This window comes from Amaranthus tricolor, chromosome 9 (assembly GCF_026212465.1).
Source record: "Amaranthus tricolor cultivar Red isolate AtriRed21 chromosome 9, ASM2621246v1, whole genome shotgun sequence".
Taxonomy (NCBI): domain Eukaryota; kingdom Viridiplantae; phylum Streptophyta; class Magnoliopsida; order Caryophyllales; family Amaranthaceae; genus Amaranthus; species Amaranthus tricolor.
The window spans coordinates 21,385,633-21,406,459 of record NC_080055.1 but is presented as its reverse complement, the minus strand read 5'-3'; the positions used below and the strand labels follow the sequence as shown (position 1 = coordinate 21,406,459).

Genomic DNA, 20,827 nt, shown 5'->3' with positions numbered 1-20,827 from the left:
AAAAAACTAATCTAAAAATAATTAAAATTGATAAAAATTAAAATAAAAATAGAAAAAATAAAATAAATAAACTAATTAATTGTATTATATCAAAGAAAATAAATAAACTAATTAATTATATTATATCAAATAAAATAAATAAATAAATAAAAGGAATGCTACATTTAAGGTCACATGTATACTCATGTTAACATGTGCAACCACGTTAAAGTAATTTCTACTTGTATAGCCACATCAACAAGTGGTGTAATGTTTAAGTCGTCAACATGTAAAAGTCTGTTGCATAAAAAATAAATTTAATATTTGTTCCAACCAGTGAAATTGTTGAAGGTTGACTTAATAAATTTTTTAATGGAAAAGTTCAATTTGTCTTTGTAATTTTTCCTTTCTGAAATCATATTTTTAATAATTGTTATTGCTTGAATTTCCAAGTTCAATAAGATGTTAGTGAGCAAGCATGGCAAATTAATCTTTAATTATGATAAGTTAGACTATTTTGGCATGATTTAACTGGTAAATTGACATCTATAATTTACTAAGATTTTTTTTTTTAAATCTCAAAAAAACAAAGATTTTTTTTTAAAAAAAAAATTAAGTACTTTGTACCTTGATTAGTACCTTTTTTTTTTGTGAGGTCTTGACTTGTAGCATCTTATTGATTATTCGATAATTGATTCATACCATGGACTATTATGAGGTTAAAGGGTATTCTAATACAACATTTATCTAATGGACTACATGAATTTAGAATTATTTTATATGGTTGAGTGATTTATTTCATGCCATTGCCTCTTAATTCTTTGCAATGTTTGTTTATGTTAAACATAATTATAAGTGACATTCATTATCCTAGCTAGGCTTATTTCCTAATTGATTTTTTCATCATTTATAATTGCTTATTTTAGTTTAGTTTATTTAGTTAAATGACAAATAATCAATCTCTCTTACCCATATTTCTTAACATACAAGTCACGGTAGAATCAAATAACATATATTCTATATGTTCAACTTGTTTTTACAACTCTTTTACACTTGCGGTTTATTATTAAAATTTCATATAATATACGTTTTACTTTTTCAAGTAGGGAATCACATGGCATATACTATCTATATTATATTTAAATCATATTGATTTCAACCTTATTCTCGAGCGATATACCTCCAAAAATAGGTTTTGATTTAAATCTAAATTTCATTTTTAAGAGAATCTGGTTTTATCTCAATTGAAATACGTATTACTTTTCCTAAATATGGATACTGAATTTGATTTTCGATGCCCTTTCCTTAGCCCTCCCCTTACCTCAAAACCCTTTACTCAAAAAGAAACTCTATTCTTCAGGAATTATATGCCAATCTTTATTCTACCACCTATTCAGGACAGCCAGATGACTTCTCCATACATGGGTCAAGGACATACTACTTTATGGAGTATATTATTAGGCATCTTTCCAGGAATACAGTGTTCATCTAATGGTAAATTCAGCTGCACAATGCATCATTCGCACCTCCACCAACTTTGGGAAGAAGACAAAGTCTCAACATCGAACTCGAACCAATAAACATGACAAAAACATGTAAAATTCATTCGGAATGACATGTGATACGAAGCCTAGAAAACCCGAAAATAAATTTGTTCTTTACCAAGTTTTCTGGGTCAGTTGAACTATATACGCAAGTATACAATAGTGACATATTGCAGATTGCAACTTTCTAAACGAAATTTCATACGAAGGAAATAAATTGACGATATTCATAAACGAGAGACAAATATTGTTAACAGTTATCATTGGAAGAATGCTTGTTAATAAGGACGATAATAAGAGGGAATAAAGAAATTCAGAATACTAACATGCTCCTAAAGGTCGAAAAGAATTAGAATGACCGAGACCTTCCATTGGGGCTCAAGGTCGAAAAAATAGGTAACCCTAAAGCTGAAGCCTTTCCTCCACAACAATCACCTATTGCTTTCCGGGTTAATGCCAAAGCTTTAAGCAGAAGCCTGGAGGAACAGCCGACAACCTCTTGCTCGAGATGATCTCTTCAAATGTATCTTGAAGCTGCTCGGAGAGGGATGCAGGATCGTCAATGAAAGTATCGACGAAAGTCTTGACAATCCTAGTTTCTTGTGGGGTTGCCCTAATGCTGTACCAAGTCAAAAACTTCTGCCTAAAACTTTTCTCGATATGACCACCGCATTCTAGCCAGCGAATCACCTTGACGTAGTACTCTAAGTCGCTGTCCGAAGGACAGTCGCCACCACATTCTTCATTTCCTCTCTCGATAATTCTTTTCTTCGATAAACGTCTGCCGTTTGGCTCGTCCTTCTCCAACCCACCATTTCGAGCCTTGCCATGGATCTTTGGGGGGGCCTTTTTTGTGGTTCCTTCTTTTGAGCTTTCTTGTTTGCTAGGCGTTATCGGTAGACTAGCTTCTGTCCCCACACAAGGTGTATTTCTCTTCAAAGGTCGGTCATTTAATTCATTGTCGGTGCTCATTGCTTCACTCGATTGACCATCCAAAGAGTGCTTGACGTCAACTTTCATAACACCAGATTGTTCAGAAGAGGTAAATTTTCGAGTCGCATTCTCCTCATCAGAAGGGTTTTGATCGTTACTGCAATTGAAAAAAAGGGCTTTATTCTCATTTAAGTCGCTGCAGGGCGCAATATTATTTGTTTCGTCTTCGACAGAAGATGGATTAGAAAGAGTGCTGCAGTTGGTTGCTGGGCTTTGAACTCTCTCCAACGTCGAACAATTCATACTATCATTAGAAATACTGGTAGTTAGTCGAACTTCCGATGAGCTCAACTCTTTGGAGCTGTCAAAGGAGACAACTTTGAAGATGTATTCTGTCGCAGGGGAAAGACAGGACACAATGAACCTTGTTTGTGGAGGAAATAAAGTACAGGTTGGCTGTTCTAGTCCTTGACCTTGATTGTCGTTAGCCTTACGATGCCACAATGTGTAACCCACATTCGTTTCTTGTAGAGAATTATCAGGACCCAAGATCACAGTAACTGATGTTGCATTAATAGCTTCAACTCTGATTAGACTAGGAGTTATTGTTCTAGAATCTGTCGATTTTTTGAAGACATTAGTGTCTATTATGAAATCAATACTCCAGCAATCAAAACTAAGATTCCCGGTGAGTTCATGAGAGCGGAAAATTAAAATTCACTTACAAATAGAATTTTCTTCGGAAAAATACGTCTCCTCAAGAATAATGTCGGAGCCTTAATTCCAAAAGATTGGGATCGGCTACATAAATCATTACATCAGTTCTAAAGGTCGTCCACATTGATTCTCTTTATCCGTTTGGGAATTCCATATCATGGACTCATGGTTGCTAAGGTGTATTATATCATATCATATCATACAATACTATAAAAGAACTTAACAATTCTAAATGACGCTTTTTTATAGAGTTTTGCCAAATGAAGCATTGTTACGGACTAAAATGAGATTATATTTAAAAAGATTTTATAACATTAATTATGATTTTAAGTATTAAAGTTAATTTTTCAAAAGTATTTTATTAGATCAAATATGTAAAACTTAACTGATTTTATTACTTCATATAACAATGCATATCTTTTATAATATAAACTATTTTATCAAATTTAAAAAATTTAAACATCATACATATTATTAATTTTGTTGAAAATCACAAATGACATGTTTTAAGACCTTTGTCATGTATTTTTAATTTTGTTGAGAATGAGTCAATTATTGGATTATGTGGACAATAATTTTGCAAGCATGTCAATTTTGACACAATTTCTTTTCAAAATCATCAATTTCACAAAATAACAAATTTTGGTTCAAGTATATAATCAATAATTGTTTATTCAATCAAGAAATTATTATGTTGTTATGAAAACTTATATCAATTATTACATTTTATTAATATTATAATTTGATAACTATAAGTGCAATTGCATCTTTATTTAAAATTTATATTTTTAAGTATATCTATACTAACAAACTTCATGCATTACACGAGTTTGTAGACTAGTTTTGTATAATACACCCCAAAAAATAGGCATAAAGGAAAGCAAATTGAATTACCTTGGAGCAATGGTGTTTGATAATACATCGACTCAAACAGCACCACAGCAGAAGCACAAAATCTCTGGACTTCTTGACCCGATGATAGCCTATTAACAATGCCTCTACCCATCTTGACGGGAACACCGGTTAAGTTACCTACTTCTGCCTCGAGTAATTTAATGGCATCATCAACCATATCACAGGGCTTCTGGTATTTCTTCGTTCCAGCCAGTAGCTTCTGGCAAAGCGATATACGATAACATAGGATGTCTACCCGTCTGGTGTCCTTTGCAATTAAAAGCTGTTTTCTCCAACAGCTACAACACAAAAATTAAAATCAGACCGCTTCAACTTCTATGGACTATTAACTAGTTGATCAGGTAAAAACAACGCGACAAGCAAAATTAGCAATTGAAACCTGTCGACAGGAACACAATACACTCATTTTTCAAAAGGGATATCGCTCTCCACTTTGTCAAACCTATAATAGGAACTCCAAAGTCCACGAGAACTTGCGAAAAATATGAAACGGACATGGAATCATTAGGTAACTAAAGCATGCATCAGTTCTCACGTCATGGGCACATTCAACAAATTGTTGCATTATACTCTTACATCTGAGGAGGCGGAGCAAAGTGTAAAAAGGGTATGTGGAGGAAATCACAATACCTATGGCCAAAAACTATTCCGAGAGTCTTCCCTTGCTACTTACCAGGCTTCGTGAAAATCACTACCCGTCTAGATAGTCTACCTAACCATTCCTATGTAGAATGGGTGTTGATCCAAAAACGACTTATGAACTGATTGCACTTCAAAGTGACAATTTAGTTTACTAAATTGTAGATTATTTTTCGTTTTGGATGCGAGATGGAAAATCATATTAAGTGTCCCTAATCAACACCACTTCACCACAACTCATGAACCACACTCTCCAAGGACCATTTTTTCTATATCTTTCTAGTTTCTAGCAATCTCCCTCAACTTACTCCCAAAGCATTCTTACTTGTGGTTTCTCAATTCTCATATTGCACCGGCAATGCTAAATGATAATCTAGATAAAGGGAATCCATAAGCAGAATTATGAGTTAAGGGCTATACAGTCAAAAGGGCAGCATACATTTATCATTAGATATCAATTATAATGTGGAGTATTGCTAGAAAAAAAAGTTAACATAACAATTGTGTCGATCAAAGAACAGATGTCAAATGATAATCGACAATCGATTGACAAATCTAGTAAAAAATTAAAGTTGGCTGAGTTCCTTGTAAGCAGGGTACACCTGATGTTAAGTGGTCCACAAGATTGATGGACGGAGAGATGGGTCATCAATTACCCAATACCAAGTAAAGCCGACTTCCTCCGCTTTTATTTACTTGCAATATGACAAGGATTTACTAACCATAGATACGAGATAGTCCTAAGGGATACAGAAAAACAACAGTACTTAAAATCTAATAATATTGAATGGCACCTAAGTTCATATTATTAGTCATCTTAGTGATATCAATTAGGGACAAGTATTTTTACTTAATTAGAAGTCTCAAGGCAATGAATAAGGGAGCCTAGGCGGACAGGTTGAGGTGTTGTTGAATGACCGAAAGGTCACGGGTTTCAAGCCTTGGAAGCATCATCTTATAGAAATACACAGTAAGGTTTGTCTACATTAAACCTCTCTGAAGGGACCCTTGCCTAGTAGGGACGCGTTGTGCACCAAATTGCCTTGTTAACTAATCTACATTAATTTGTAGCTTTGTAATCACAAAATTCAAAGTACATCCATATGAAAATCAAGTCAAAGACTCATTTTACAATAGAAAACCACCAATTCCTTACCATTCACTTTTGTCCAAATTAGAGATCTTGCTTCAAGTACGGTATAGTGTGAAAAGAGTCATGTTGAAATCACAAATTACTTGCCGAAGGTAACCGTATAGACATATTGTCCTTATATATCCCTCTTTAAAGGAGTAATTCTCCATGAGAGAACAAAAGCATGCCTAGCTATCACATTCCATAAAAGTGAAACATAAAAACTTACAACACATTCCTCAATTCATAAGCGAAAGATAATCTAAACAATATTTTCATGATAAACACAAAATTTAAAGTAACTTAAAGAATATCCTCCGCAAAATATAAAACTGATATTTAACAGACAGCAAGCATTTACCTCATCAAATCATTCATCTTCCCACAAGAAGTGCAATAGAAACTCCCATCCAATTGTGAGACAAGCCCATTTCTAGCGATGCCGGACCTTTCATGCTTAATAGCACATTCCAAATGACATGACATATTACACGAATCTCCTAAGAAGGGCGGCTCTGAGCAACAAGTCAGCCACAAGCTAGGATCCTTGTTATCATCGTATTTATGACAGATACAGCATGTACACCTCTTGCAAAACTTATCCTCCGTACTCAATCTAGCCTTGCAAGCAGAATTCTTACAATAAATGGCGGTATCTATATCACTTTCCTTGCTACACATTGAGATAGTGATAGCCGAGACAATATGAGAAGGATTATCAGGTTTCCTAGGCTTCTTCAGAACTTTTTGAGCAACTAAAGGTGATGATGACTGTTCAATAGGTAATCCATTAACGTCGTTTACAGAAATCTTTTCGGAAACTACTTTCAAAAGATGCTCAATGATCTTCAACTTAGTTAAACCAGTATATTTTCGCTCCTTCCCCATCTCCGAGCACAAAATTTGCAATATGTCTTGACGGCTCCAAGTTTGTAGCATTTCAGGAGCACCATGTGCCCATTTTGCTAGTTCATACACAATTTCTCTCCTCTCCTCCACACTCAACTTACTGCATTTAACCGGATCAAGCACAGCCCCTAAACAAAAATCAAACGCTCAATGTGGTGCTATAAGGATACAAGTTCAAGTTGAAAAATCATAACTCACAAGAAAAAGAGAATCAATACAAAATAAGACAAATTTCCATCCAAATAAAGACTAGGAAGATTGAATAGTCAAAGAGAAAATTCAGCATGACTTTCTGCTGATCAAGCAATGAAAATCCTTCAACTCTTACTTGACTAGTACTCCTAAAAAGATACCAAATCAAGAACTACAATACAATTATACAAGTCATAGCCTATGTTACTCGGACTTTTCATTTTGCAAGATGTACCCGTGTCCGATCCTTGGTACGGCACTGGCGTAAAATTGAATATTTAGACGTATCCGACACTTGAACACGTACCCATACATCAGTACCCGAGTCCAAATAACAATGGTCACAGCTGTACCAGCTGCAAAATACCACTAAACAAAAAAAATTACAAAAACCTCTAATGAAGATGCAATGCCACTATGCTATGGAAGGTCATCAAAAGTCTCTAATACACAATCTATCAAACCTAATTAAGTTGACCTAAAGGTACAAGATACTAGTATACTACTAATGGTTAGCAACTTCCATCAAAAGACGTACTAGACTTAATTTTAAGTGTGTGGGAGTGTGGGACCCATAAACATCCTTAGATGCCGGAATAGTTCACCATCTTAATCAACAAAAAAATTATTGGTGACCCATAAATCAGAAGAAACAGTTAAATGCAACCTACAACAACATCATGTATCATATATGAATAGAAATAAAAGGGAAAAAAGTTCATCTTCCTTTTATAGTTTTCTTTTGTGGGGTTTATAATTTGGAGAAAAGGGTTGAAAGAAAATATGGTGAAATTTAACCCCAAAAATTATGAATGAAAAAAGAAAAACCCATCAAAGGAACACCAAAGAAAGGGAAAACTTATAGCAATTTCATGGAAAAGATACCCAAAACAAATAACCCAGAAAACAAAACTTATATAGATCAATGAAAAACCCAGAAAACATAAGTTTAATCATGAAATAAATCACTCATATTCGAGAAAAAAAATAATTTCATCAATGCTAGAACTAAATGGAGATTAATTGGTAGTGAAAAGGAAGACTTACCCTCAAAAGATGAATCCATTTCAGTTTACAATCAATAACAAGATAGGTAGTAAGTCACCAAACCAACATTTATTAACCTTTCATCTGAACAGGGATCTAATCATAACATAAAATAAAATTAAAAAATAAAAAATAAAAAATGTCAGTACCAATGAGAAAATGATATATTAAAGATCAAATCTTTAAAAATTAACTCCTACCCACCACCCAAAAATAGGAAAAAAAAATAGCAGAAGAAATTTTAAAAAAAAAAGAAAAAAAGAAAAAAAGAGAGAGAGGTCAGGAAATAAGGAACAAAAATGGATTCTATTTCTCCATTGGAGTGAAACAAGAAAGATTGAAACTTTAGAAGAAAATTGATTGGAATATAAAGAAAAAAGATTCTTGGAATTACAGAATAATAATGAAGAGTTAATGGATTCTAATTCTTGGAATGCATAAGAGTTCTCCTCGTGAAAGAAAATAGGAGAGAGAAAAAGAGGAGAGAGAAAGGGGTGGGAGAGTAATGGAGGGTGGGAGAGTAACGGAGGGAGGGAGGGTGCGAAATGCCAAATGGCAAGGATGAAAAAGATTAATACTTTCACAGTTTCACTTGCCTTACCAACAAATAAAAGCGGCTGCATGTCATCTTCTTTTTCTCCTCTTATTAATTTTCAACGTTATTTTATCTTCACTCTCCTATTTGTGCTTACTATTTTTTTCTGTTGTGACTTGTGGGGCTAGTGTTTATGAGACGAGTAGATGTTATTGTTTTAGTTCGATTAAATATCACTTTATAATATTATAAATTTGATTTTATATATGATTTTTTTATTCTATGTGTTATATATAGGGGCGGAGTAAAAATTTTAGAGACTCTTTATTTTTACGATGTGTTTTTAAAATGAAACCCTTCAGCATATCAAATGATAAAAATTTTTTCATAAGGAAAAACAATTTAAGACAAAATATATTGTAATATTACATTCTAAAATTACTTCAAATATAAAAAAGTTCACAAACAAATTATTTAAAAAGTTTTGCTCAAAATCGGGCTTGAATAATAGCATTTAATATTTGAGGCCCCTTATTTTTGGGCTCTAAGTGGTCGGCTACCCGAAACGGACTAAAAATCGGCTCCGATCATATAAAAACAATGTTTCTTATTAAACTATTTTGTTTATCTTATACTCTTCTTATTTTTAGAGATATTTGTTTAGAAGGACTTTGTAAAAGAATGGGATTTTAAGATTGAGATTAAAGTCTCTTGCTCGTTAAAGAAGATTATAGTCTAAGAAGGTTGGAAAATGAGAATTCCAAGAGATAAAGTCCAAAAAAAAATATCTCGGAGATGGGTGGTATTTGGGGTTGAAGGTTGAGAGCATAGAGTTAGGCAAAATAGCATATTTATCCTTAGTTAAAACAAATGGAAAAAATATCATGAGTAAAATTAAAAAATATCATGAGTAAAATTAAATTTACAATTTTATATTCTTATTCAATCAATTCTTATTTTATTCTCATCCTTAAAGAAGAAATAATATGAGTATAATACATTTGATTTTAAAATCTCACTTGAAATTTGATGTCAAATCTCAACTATAAATCTCATACTTATCATTCCCTCAAAATAAAACATGTTATAAATGTTTCATTTGATTATATCTACTATATAATGCACTAATTCACATACGTTTTTCACTTGCTCTTTATTTTCACATTCTAAGGTCTAATGCTACAAAAAAAGTAATTAAATAAATGCAAAAGAATGTAAGCTCTTATAATTATTTGGCCTTATGTTATACCCGACTTTGCACGTATAGATGTCAATTACTTATGTGTTAGATAAAAAAATTGCTGAAATTGCAAAAAATTGAAATGAGTAATTTTTTTTTTTCATTAAATATGAAAAAAAATTACTTAAGTTCCAATCTATGTTTTGGTTGTAGATAAATTTTCCTACGTGGCTATTAAGGAAAAAATTCTATGTTATGAGTTTTAAGTTTTCAGTGAGAAATTTACTTTTAAAATTTAAAGCACATTCCACGTAAAATTATTTTGTAACTAAATTTCAACGTCAATATAAATATTTTAAACTAACAATTTAATATACTACAATCTAACTTATTTTCATATAATATTGATCATTATTTGACTATACTTTATATATGATAATGCATGGACTACTAACCTCACTACTTAAAACTCTGAACTCGCTCCGATAACCAACAAATAGTGCAAACAAGTACTAAAGGCAAAGTTGATAAAGGGGAAATTTTGCAAAGAAAACCTATTAAAAAGGATCATACATATAATATAGCTAGGTGAAAACAAAAGCATACATCACCCATAGGTATATTTCATAGCATATATTAAAGAAACTTCCATCACTTTTTATGTTGTAAAAATTCTACTTCTTCTAACTAAAAGTAAAAGAAAGACCCTAAAATTATATCTCATTACTTGGTGACTTTTCGAATTAGATTACTAGACATAATTTAAATTGAGTATTTTTTGATAAGGATTATAAATGAAGGTAGTTAACTCACTGTAACTCCTTATATTCTAAATATTCGCCTTCAAACAAAATCAAATATAAAGAAAAAGTTAAAGATAAACGTAAGATTAAATGATGTAGAGAATACCTAAACAAAAATGAAAACTTGCATCACTTGAATCTCCAAGGATGTCTTTCACCTTTTAAACAATAATATGGTACAATTATACGATAATTATAAATGATTATATATTTATCAAATTCAATTTAGCTACCATATACTTCTATATTCAATTGACAATAACAACATGGATTATCATAAGTTACTTCAATGATATAAGGAGTTTTATTCATAGTAAAAAATGATTATTTCTAAGTAAATTTATTTTGAACTCTTTTTCTCTATAAATATATATTCTTTTGGTTTCACTAAATTTATTATATTTATTATAAAAAATTTTATATTTCTGTTAAATAAAATCAGTAACAAATTCAATAAGACTGAAGAGTAATGAGCTAATGACTTATTTTTAAAAGTTTCAAAATCTAGCTTTTGTGAATTGTAATGATAATGATGCATAGAATTCACATGAAATTGGGAACAAATAAAAAACACTTAAATGCACTAACTTCCATAGTTCCATTTATTGAATGAAGAAAATAGTAAAATAAGGCTATTAGTGTACACCACTTTTTGCTTTTATGTGCTACTAGTCATTTGTCACATATCCTTTCTTTAACAATTGTTTTACTTATTGCCTTATTGGTTGTTGTTTTGGATCAACTATCACGGGGCGTCAATGCCACCATCAATTGTGTGATTGACACAATCTACGTACTCCTAAGGTTTCAATAACAAATTAACAAATAAAACACCAACACAACTCACATCTATTATTAGTCTCAAATGATACTCTCAATCTCAATCTCAAAAAATTTACATATATCCAAAGTAAAAGTGGACAACTTATTATCACAAATAAAAATATCATTTTTGTAATAAATTTTAAAGAGATATATGTTATTCTCATAAAGTTATTAACAACATTTAAGTTGTCCATGTAAATTTTTTTCTCTTCAAAAAAAAAAAATTTACATGGACAACTTAAATATTGTCAACTTTATGAGAATAACATATGTCTCTTTAAATTTTATTACAAATAATATTTTTATTCATGATAATAAGTTTTACTTTATATTTATAGATATGACTACACATTATTTTCACTTGTTCATCAATAAATTTAAATTTTTTCTCAATTTTCATTAATAAAATTTTTAAAAGCTTATGCTCTAACTTTTAAGCGACACAATGTAATAGTGTTTCTATAGGCGAAATATACTGAATATAATAATAATAATGCTGCTCGAACTAACAAACCCTTAACCTTACTAAGAATTTTGAATACATTTGTAGCAAACTTGGAGGATTTGATGAGTAATTAATAAGAAACAAATTAAGTACTCCATTAATTATAAGTCACCATTAAATATTTGGTTGGGTCGTTGATGGTTGATCACATATTTCTCTTAATAGACTAGCTAGTTATTTTTCAAGTTGGATAAATTGTCATTGATTAGAAGTACTTGAAAGATGGGCAAATTGATCCAAAAAAGAAAGATAGGTTAATTTACCATAATCAATTCACCAATTAGTGTTGGAAAAAAAGTGCTAATATAAATATCAAAACAAAACAAAACAAGTAGAACAATAATGCCAACTATTTAGACTAAAATTGCTTTGAATTAAAATAAATCAATATAAAAGAGCATTCTATATTCGTCCCTATACATGTTTAATTAACATGTTGATCAATATTTTTGTTTTTTGACACATTGAGCATCATCATTATCATTTTACTAGTGTATTCTGCCCATATAAACTATGAACAGGGTTTGGGAAGGGAAGGAAGGCGGCAACTCATATCCATAAAGAAGAGCGTGGCCAATGAATTCCTCAACTCGAGAAAAATCATAAGTAATTCCTGCAACGAATAAGACTGGGTGAAGTTGACGTTAACTCCCCAAGCCTGTATCTTATCACACAAACGTGATCGTTAAATATTAAATAAAAATAAATAAAATGCATGAAAATAGTGAAACATTGAGCCTAAGTATCTACAATACTGACTTGGAATGAGATCCTTTATATATACTTTACTACCACTGCTGTGATCCCTCATGCTTAAATGACATTTCATATACTCTATTTTACTTTGACTTAGATTAAACATATTGTCATTCTTCCTGAATAGGTTTTATCATCTCATTTAGGACTATTGTGGATAGAAAAAGGTTCAAAGTGAAACCTTAATCTTTCCTTGTCTTTCTACATGTTCAGATATTAATTTGAACTTTCTCGTACATATCTCAATTCATACTAATATATTTATGTGCCATACCTTACTCAACAATGATTCACCAAATTTATTGAGTAAATATAATATGTTTCACTATTAAATTTTTACTTCTAATTAATAATCAAAACTTTCTATCATTGATGTCGTTTGATCTACAAGGTGACATTGTCACCAATATTAACATAACTTCTTCTATAAGTAGTGTGTTTTTACGAAGAATTACTTAAAGATTTTATTTTTGGAAGAAAGGAATGTCGAGGATTTCTATCGAATTTGAAAATAATGATCGTAATATCAATATATACACCTCGATCTGCAATAGGACTTTAAAAGACAAATGAATAACTACGTGGGTAAGGAGAAATCTTTTTATATTTTGAAAAAGTCGTCAATTGGCTGAGTTAAGATGAGACTTCCAAATCATCAAGCAAGCTAAAACAAGGGAGAAAATGAGGCGAACTTATATGAACATTTAAAATTACAAAACAAGATTTAGATAAATAGTTAATATAGACTATAGATTAATTATTTTTATAGCTTTAGATACAAGACCAAATTGTACTATACAATTGTCATTTAGAGTGAAAAAAATGCCCCAAAAAATAATTGTCACAAATAGCGAAAAAATAGTAAAAAGAATAGACATGAATGATCATCTAAATAAAGGATTACTTGTGAGTTGTGTAGAGTACACCAATTAATACTTCTACTTGCATTGTATCCCATACCACTTATCACTTACCAAACATGGCCTTAACATAGTGTTTGCTATCTAATAAGTTGGTCACTAAATAATAAAGTATCAATCTTGAATTAAAAATGCTTTACTTGTTAGTTGAGAGTTGTGGGGGAAAGTGGTTGTTAGGTTCTTCTTCGGAAGGAAACCAATAGGATTGCACTTTGTAGCTTCTCTATTCTTTTGTTCCTTCCCATGTCTGAATGGACAGGTTTACAAATTATAGAATTTATAGCTATTCTCACCCGCCAACGTATCTATACATATTTCAAGTCTAGTCCATTAAAGATTAATGCTTACTTATCATATTTTTAATACCTATTTACATTATCCTTAATGCTTATTTACCGTATCTTTAATGCCTAATTTCAATATATTAAATGTCTACTTATTTTATTTTTAATGTCCACTTATAATATTTTAAAAAATATATAATGGACTTACCCAATTAGAAATGGTCTTTTAAAGAGACCGTCTCTCACAAGGATTTGTGTAGAATTTATACTTAAAACTTCTCCGTTCTATTATACTTGTTATAATTGATTTTTTTATAATTCCAATATATTATTTTGATAATTTGTATATTGCATTATGCATAACTGACTTTATAAAAAATTAATATCATGAAAGTTTACGAATTGATGATTCAAACAAGATTTCACTTGACTATATTTTTTCTTACACATTAGACGCGATATATAAAATAAATTTGAATGATAAGTAGTATCAATAATCGTAATGTAGCCAATATTTCAGAAAGGAGGAAGTAAAACTAAAACTACTCGCTTTTCCTATTTTTTTTTGGAAAATCTTGTAAGGACTTGCCCCACACTATTTTAGTGTGTACCGGGTATTAAAATAATAAGTATTTTACTTGTCAATTACAGTCAAATATAATCTGAAAAATAATTGCTATCATTAGATTTGTGGCACTAAAATAATGTTAATCCAGTTTAAATAATAATTTTCTTACATGTTTTTAATGGTTTTAGCTTCGTTGTATACTCTTTATTCTCCCAATAGTAGTATATCTATATATAAGCTTTTTTTAAGATTAAGAATGTGTTCTATCTAATTGAATATATCAATTATTATAATTATATTATGTGAGTAAAATTGACATAAACGTAAAAATACAAGTGAAAATTGACTTAGACTTTAACTAGTCATTTGGTAGTTCATATTAAATTGTAGGATTAGTAATGTAGTGTATTTTTGGTAGAAAATTCTCTTAACAATTTTAATGGTCATGTTTGTTCTCTTTTAATAATTTTATTTCCTTCAAAAAAAATTTTCAATTTGATGCATTACTATTTAAAAATGTGGTGTTAAATGGTAATGAAAAATGGTGAAAAAAACTTTTTTATGATCAAAGTTCTATCACCATGGGAATAACATAGTATATATTATGAAAATTTACACTACAAATCTTCTATTATCACATTTAATTTTAGTATCAACAACCAAATAGGCCGTAAGAGTATTGTACTTTTGTTATACAAGCAACAAAATTTTAATATGTTAACTAAGAAATTTGTCATGAACAAATCAAGATAGGGGCGAAGCTAGGATTTTCAATAGGGGGGTTAATAATGATACAATAACCGTAATTTGTAAACCACCATAAGACGGTTAAGAGAAGGCACTGTTATCTAAAATTTTGCATGTTCACTCAGCATAAGTGACGAGAACAAATTTTGTTCTCCTATCATAAAGCCTTACTGTAATTATACTTTGTGTAACTTGCAAACAATTTATTCATTATGTTTATATTTATTTATATTGAAAAATGAAAAAGAAATCATTCGTTCTTTTTCCTACGCATCAAGACACCAAATATAAAGGCAACACGCTAGTAACTCTTTTCTCATATAGGGTAAGTTTTAAAAAAGAGTGACATTATTTGTGATAAGTGGTATGGTTCAATTAAGATAAAAAATAATTCTACAATCAAACTAAAAGTTAAAAGAAATTGCGGATTATTTCTTTTGTTTTGAAATACTTGCTATATTACGGTTATTAATACTGTTTATCGTTTAAGTTTATTTTATTTATTGTGGTTAATGTTTAAGGAAAAATATAGTCAAGTGAGATCTTGTTTGAATCGTCTAATCGCATATTTTCATAATATTAACTTTTTATAATTTTCAATATATAAATGATCAATATGATATATTAAATTACATAAAAAGTCAAATATGAAACGCAGGAAATACTACCTCTTATTCAGCTCATTAGTCCCATTTAGCTTTTACATTTGTCAATATAACAATTTAACCCTTAATATCTCTAATTATTCCTAATTAAAAGTTAAAAAAAGTTGATATTAATAATCTTCAATCAACATCCTACATAACTATGTTTTAACTTATAGATTAAGAATAAAATACAAATTAAAAATAATAATATAGATAGTAACAAAAAAATAAATTAAACTAATAAGGTAAATAGAAGAAAGTATTAATTTAAAGACACGGCGTTCAAGACCCTTTCTTTCGCAACTAGCTTATGTTTAACGTTAGTACGTTACACTACCATTTTTGCCGTAGAAAACAGAAATGGGTGGAATCAACATGATAGAATATGCTCTACATGTAATTCGAATTTGTTGAATTTATCTAAATAAATTGATGCTTAATACAAGTATACAACATATTAATCTTCTTCATATTAATTTGCAATATTTCTTATTTTAGTCTTTCACTAATTTTATACCAATTTCTTTTATAATCATAATTTTATTATTATTTTTTTTAATTCTATCTAAAAACTTATATTTTTTCCCCATCTTAACGACTCGTATTTATTATGCGTTTTTTTTCTTATTCTTAAACCTAATTTTGTATTTTCACCAAAGTTCACGTAAAATACAACTATTGCATTCTGAGAGGAACATATAAAGTGATTCTAAACTAATTTATCCATATATATATATATATATTATATTATATATATATATAATATATATATATATATATATATATATATATATATATATATATATATATATATATATATATATATATATATATATATATATAATATGAGTGGAGTTAGTACTTGTAAATTGTAATATAAACTCACATGGAAAAAAAGTTATGATAATAATAGGAACTTTGTATCACCTCTATTTCTCTAGGTGTGTCTATATCCTTATTTTAATTTTGTCATTACATCCATCAACTTTAATATATATTTTAGTTATAATTTATAACTTAATATATGTTGAGGCAAAATTTTATTCAATTTGATTGAAGAAATTTTTTTATTAATGTATAAACTTTTATAAATTTTAACTATAAACAATTAGAATTATTAAAAAATGATACATAATATAAACAGCAAATGGGACAAAACATAAAAAGTAATAATTAGGATTGAACCAAACTTTATAATTGACAAATTAATTTTAAAAAGTCCACATTCGTTAAGATAGTGTAAGGGGTCCTATCTCCATGTGAACCTAGCCGAAAAACATGAATTATCAATTATGCTTATCTAAACTTTTAGTAGTATTAAATTAAAGGTATTTGAAATCATCGTCATATTAAGTGTATTTAACTCATAAAAAATTATAAATAGGGTGTAAGAAGAAAAGAAAGGCGACAACTCATATTTATAAAAAAACGCGACAAAGAGTACCTCAATTTGAGAAAGATCATGAGTAGTTCCAACAACGAAAAAATCTAGTGAAATCATACTCTTAAAAATAATTATCTTTTTTTTCAATTTGCAATTCTTTGACTTTTACACTATTTACAAAAATATGCCTTTGACTTTCTATAGTGACTCTATTACAAATAGAAAGAGAGCAATTATTTTGACCGTTCACATTTAGATCTAATGAACTGCCACGTGTAGATACAGACGGTTGAAATTGATCCACGTAAGTTTTTTCAGTTTCCTTTGCTTTTCCACGCTACTGTTTTCTTCTCCATTCACGCCTCTTATCGCCATTTTCTTCTGTGCTTGCCCTTTCCTTTTGTTCTTTTGATCTCTAACCCTTTTCCTTAGCTTTGTTGCTTAGTGATTTATCTCCTCTTTTTTTTATGCTTTGTTTGAAATTAGGGTTCTAATGAAGAATGGCGAAATCTCTTAGTGATTTATCTTAGGTTCCAATGAAGAATCGCGAAATGGCGAAATTACTATCGAATCAAGGAAATTCAGTTCCTCATTCATAATTTCTTGGTATAATTTCTCTTTTTGAATTGTATAATCTTGAGTTCTTATGCAAATTTAAAATTTATTTAGTATTTCTGCATTTGTATTTAGATTCTTGTTAAAGTGTTGATGAAGATTGGGTATTGACGAAATCAATTCTTCTTGAATTATCGACGAAATCAAATCTTGGTAAAGTATTTCTGCATTTGTATTTTTCTCCTCTTTTGTAGGTTGATGAAGATTGTGTACAAAAAAGAGTTTTTATAAGAACATATATTTTGGTTTGATTGGCGATGATTTTGTAATTCTATATAACTACAATTTCATGATCAAGGTTCTTTTTTTAGGTTTTTGAATTGATTTGGTCATGCTGACTTTCAATGTTTGTGAGCATGCGTTTGTTTAAGTTTGTGTCTTTACTGTTCTATCATTTTGTTTGATTGGTAAACAAAATCTCTTTACCACTGATCTCTCTTTCTTTGGCTGCTTCATTTGATTGGTATCCCCCTCCCTGTTTCATTTGTTAAGATCATTTGATTGGTATCATCCAGATACAAATCTTTGTCTGGCAAAAGCTTCGCCTCATCCCCTCGCCATTCTAGGGTTTATGTCCTTTGTTTAGCAAAATCATTTAATCCTGATGATTGTTATTACAGTTGGATCTGCAATTTGGGTTTTTATGCAAATTTTGGGTTTCTTTGACCATTATAATAACCCAAGAAATGTGGGTTCTTTGATAAGAATGATATATAATCTTTTCAAACTTTCTCAGTAAAGATTTCAAACTGTAAAGAATGATCTGTACTCTTAATTTTATTTGATTTTCACTTTTCAAACTGTAAACTTAACTTAACTGTGTTCTCCCCATTTTGTCACTGTTGCAGATCACCATAAACAGCTAAGCATCGAAGAAGAACATTTGAGTCATGCAAAGGTTCAAGCAAAAATTGTAGATTTAACTGTAAAGAATGATCTGTACTCTTAATTTTGGTTGATTTTCACTTTTCAAACTGTAAACTTAACTTTACTGTCTTCTCCCTATTTTTTTCATTGTTGCATATCACCATAACAGAAATTGTAGATTTTAGTTTAAATTCTTTCTCATGAACAAAATTTATACAGGTAAGTCATTAATGTTGATCATTTGATTTCTTTATTACTTATAAAAAATCATTTAATCCTGATGGTTGTTATTACAGTTGGATCTGCAATTTAGGTTTTAATGCAAATTTTGGGTCTCTTTGACCATTATAATAACCCAAGAAATGTGGGTTATTTTGATAAGAATGATCTGTAATAGTTTCAAACTGTAAACCATGATCTGTACTCTTAATTTTGGTTAATTTTCACTTTCGAACTGTAAACTTAATTGTCTTTGAATACCTTGTGGATCTATCATCTGCAAGATGGGGAAGTAATCAGTAAAGTTGGGTTTCCCCAATTCATCCATCAAATCACTTATAGTTACTCTAAATTCACTTCCAAGATCAGAATCATGATCAACCAAATCCATTGAAAAGAAAGTATTTGACAATGCTACTTCACCAATATCCACCATCCTTCCTACTTCACTTCTTTTTTGTGGACATTATCAATGAGTCCTTCCACCTTTTTCATCCTAAGAGATTTGTTTATGTCAAGTTTATATTTGACAATGCAAACAAACAAGTGAATTTTGGTGGTGGTTAAGTGCACGATTACATTAATACAAAAAAATATATGGGATAGTTTTTGTTATGTTTTGAATCAGAAGATGGGTTAGTGTTCATGTTAGTACAAGACACAAGAAAATACTTGGGTAATCCATGGGATTTTAGTGACAATTGTGGTTGATATTCGCAAGTTTTTAAAGGATATATATGTTATGCTTGGTGAGAGGTAAAAATGGGGGGGAAAAGAATATCAATCTATCTTAGCTAAACTCATGTTTTTGATTTGTGTTAAATCAGATGGGTTCGGTTTGTGTTAAATCAGATGGGTTTGGTTTGTGTTAAATTGTTTAAAATTGATCAGGCAACAGGCTATGGGAAGATATCAATCTATCTTAGCTAAACTCATGTTTTTGATTGAAATTTGTGATTGCTTACCTATTATGACTAATTGACTATTTAATATCTTTTGTTAGCTTTGCTGCAGTACCTACTTATGTAGAAGTATTTTGATTGACGTTACTCTGTTAAACTATTGTACCATCCATAACTTATCAAGCTTTCTTCATTGTTCAACATTGCCAATTCACTTCTATTGATCATTAATTTTCGTTCTGGTTACAATGGTTTGTGAATTTTGGATCATTTTACTTAGTTGTCTTAATTTGAACTTACATTTAGCGTCTAATAATTTGCTGCAATTTCAAATTATTTTTTGGATTTTTTTTGCTGGATGATGAAGTGTTCGTCGAATTGCAGTTATTTTACTATAAGCTTTTTTTATTTTTTTATTTTGCATTAGAAAGAAAGAGTAAGTAGTAAGTTAAAAGCAATTTTATATTTTAATTGATTTTGATGGGCTTAAACAGAGAGCTTTATACATAAATGTTTGTAGGATGAGTGATTTTTCTAATGGATTATACTTTCTTGGTCATCTACCTATGTGAAGGATATAATAAGAAATGGATGTATCCGTATATTTGAATTAACATATTTTCATATCGAAATATTAGATCTAATACCTAAGTCTGATGCATTGGAATAGTGCATTAGTATTTGGGTTTGAGTTTTCTAGATATGCGAAACAAAAACAAAAACACCCATAAAAAGAAGTTAATTCAATGCTCATGCCTATTGCATCCTAATACACACTTCTAACTTACAGAAACTAAACTATATTGCTTTATGCAACTACAAGCCTATACTCCCACTTGCACATCTATACTCCTCGCTCTATCTACATACTTTTATAATGCATATGTTATTTCTGCAAACTCGAGTGGGTTAATGATTATTATTTTTGCCTTATTTACACAGCTAGAACTAAAGCTCTAATGCATCTTGCTTTGGTTATGCATTACAATATCTTGTTTGTATACAAACATCATACATATTTGTTGTTGATTACAATATTGTTTAGTTAGATTGCTTACTCTTT

General features: G+C 30.0%; 1 protein-coding gene and 1 long non-coding RNA gene across 4 annotated transcripts; one reads left to right on the top strand and one right to left on the bottom strand.

Annotated features, from left to right (window-relative positions):
* Nucleotides 1–1,720: 1,720 nt before the first annotated feature.
* Nucleotides 1,721–8,641, bottom strand: LOC130824485 (VIN3-like protein 2). Of its 3 annotated transcripts, none has more exons than XM_057689517.1 (5): nucleotides 8,402–8,641; nucleotides 8,008–8,103; nucleotides 6,221–6,896; nucleotides 4,068–4,366; nucleotides 1,721–3,073 (listed from the first exon to the last, which is right to left on the bottom strand). In XM_057689517.1, the coding sequence occupies exons 2-5, from the start codon at nucleotides 8,024–8,026 to the stop codon at nucleotides 1,974–1,976; spliced, it is 2,094 nt and encodes a 697-aa protein (XP_057545500.1). In that variant the 5' UTR covers nucleotides 8,027–8,103; nucleotides 8,402–8,641; the 3' UTR covers nucleotides 1,721–1,973. The 3 variants fall into 3 exon arrangements, with proteins under 3 accessions (XP_057545500.1, XP_057545499.1, XP_057545498.1); XM_057689516.1 differs by having other exon boundaries at nucleotides 8,609–8,627; XM_057689515.1 differs by having other exon boundaries at nucleotides 8,008–8,561.
* Nucleotides 8,642–17,501: 8,860 nt separating this feature from the next.
* On the top strand, nucleotides 17,502–18,921 carry LOC130824483 (uncharacterized). Its single transcript, XR_009046720.1, has 3 exons — nucleotides 17,502–17,767; nucleotides 17,852–17,929; nucleotides 18,625–18,921. It is a non-coding gene; the product is annotated as an uncharacterized LOC130824483 (long non-coding RNA).
* The last annotated feature ends 1,906 nt before the right edge of the window (nucleotides 18,922–20,827 follow it).

Coding starts and splice junctions, on each gene's coding strand:
- LOC130824485 (XM_057689517.1), bottom strand. Junction 4,367..6,220: donor AAGATGAATGATTTGATGAG/GTAAATGCTTGC, acceptor TTTGTGTTGTAG/CTGTTGGAGAAAACAGCTTT. Junction 3,074..4,067: donor TCAAACACCATTGCTCCAAG/GTAATTCAATTT, acceptor AAAAATCGACAG/ATTCTAGAACAATAACTCCT.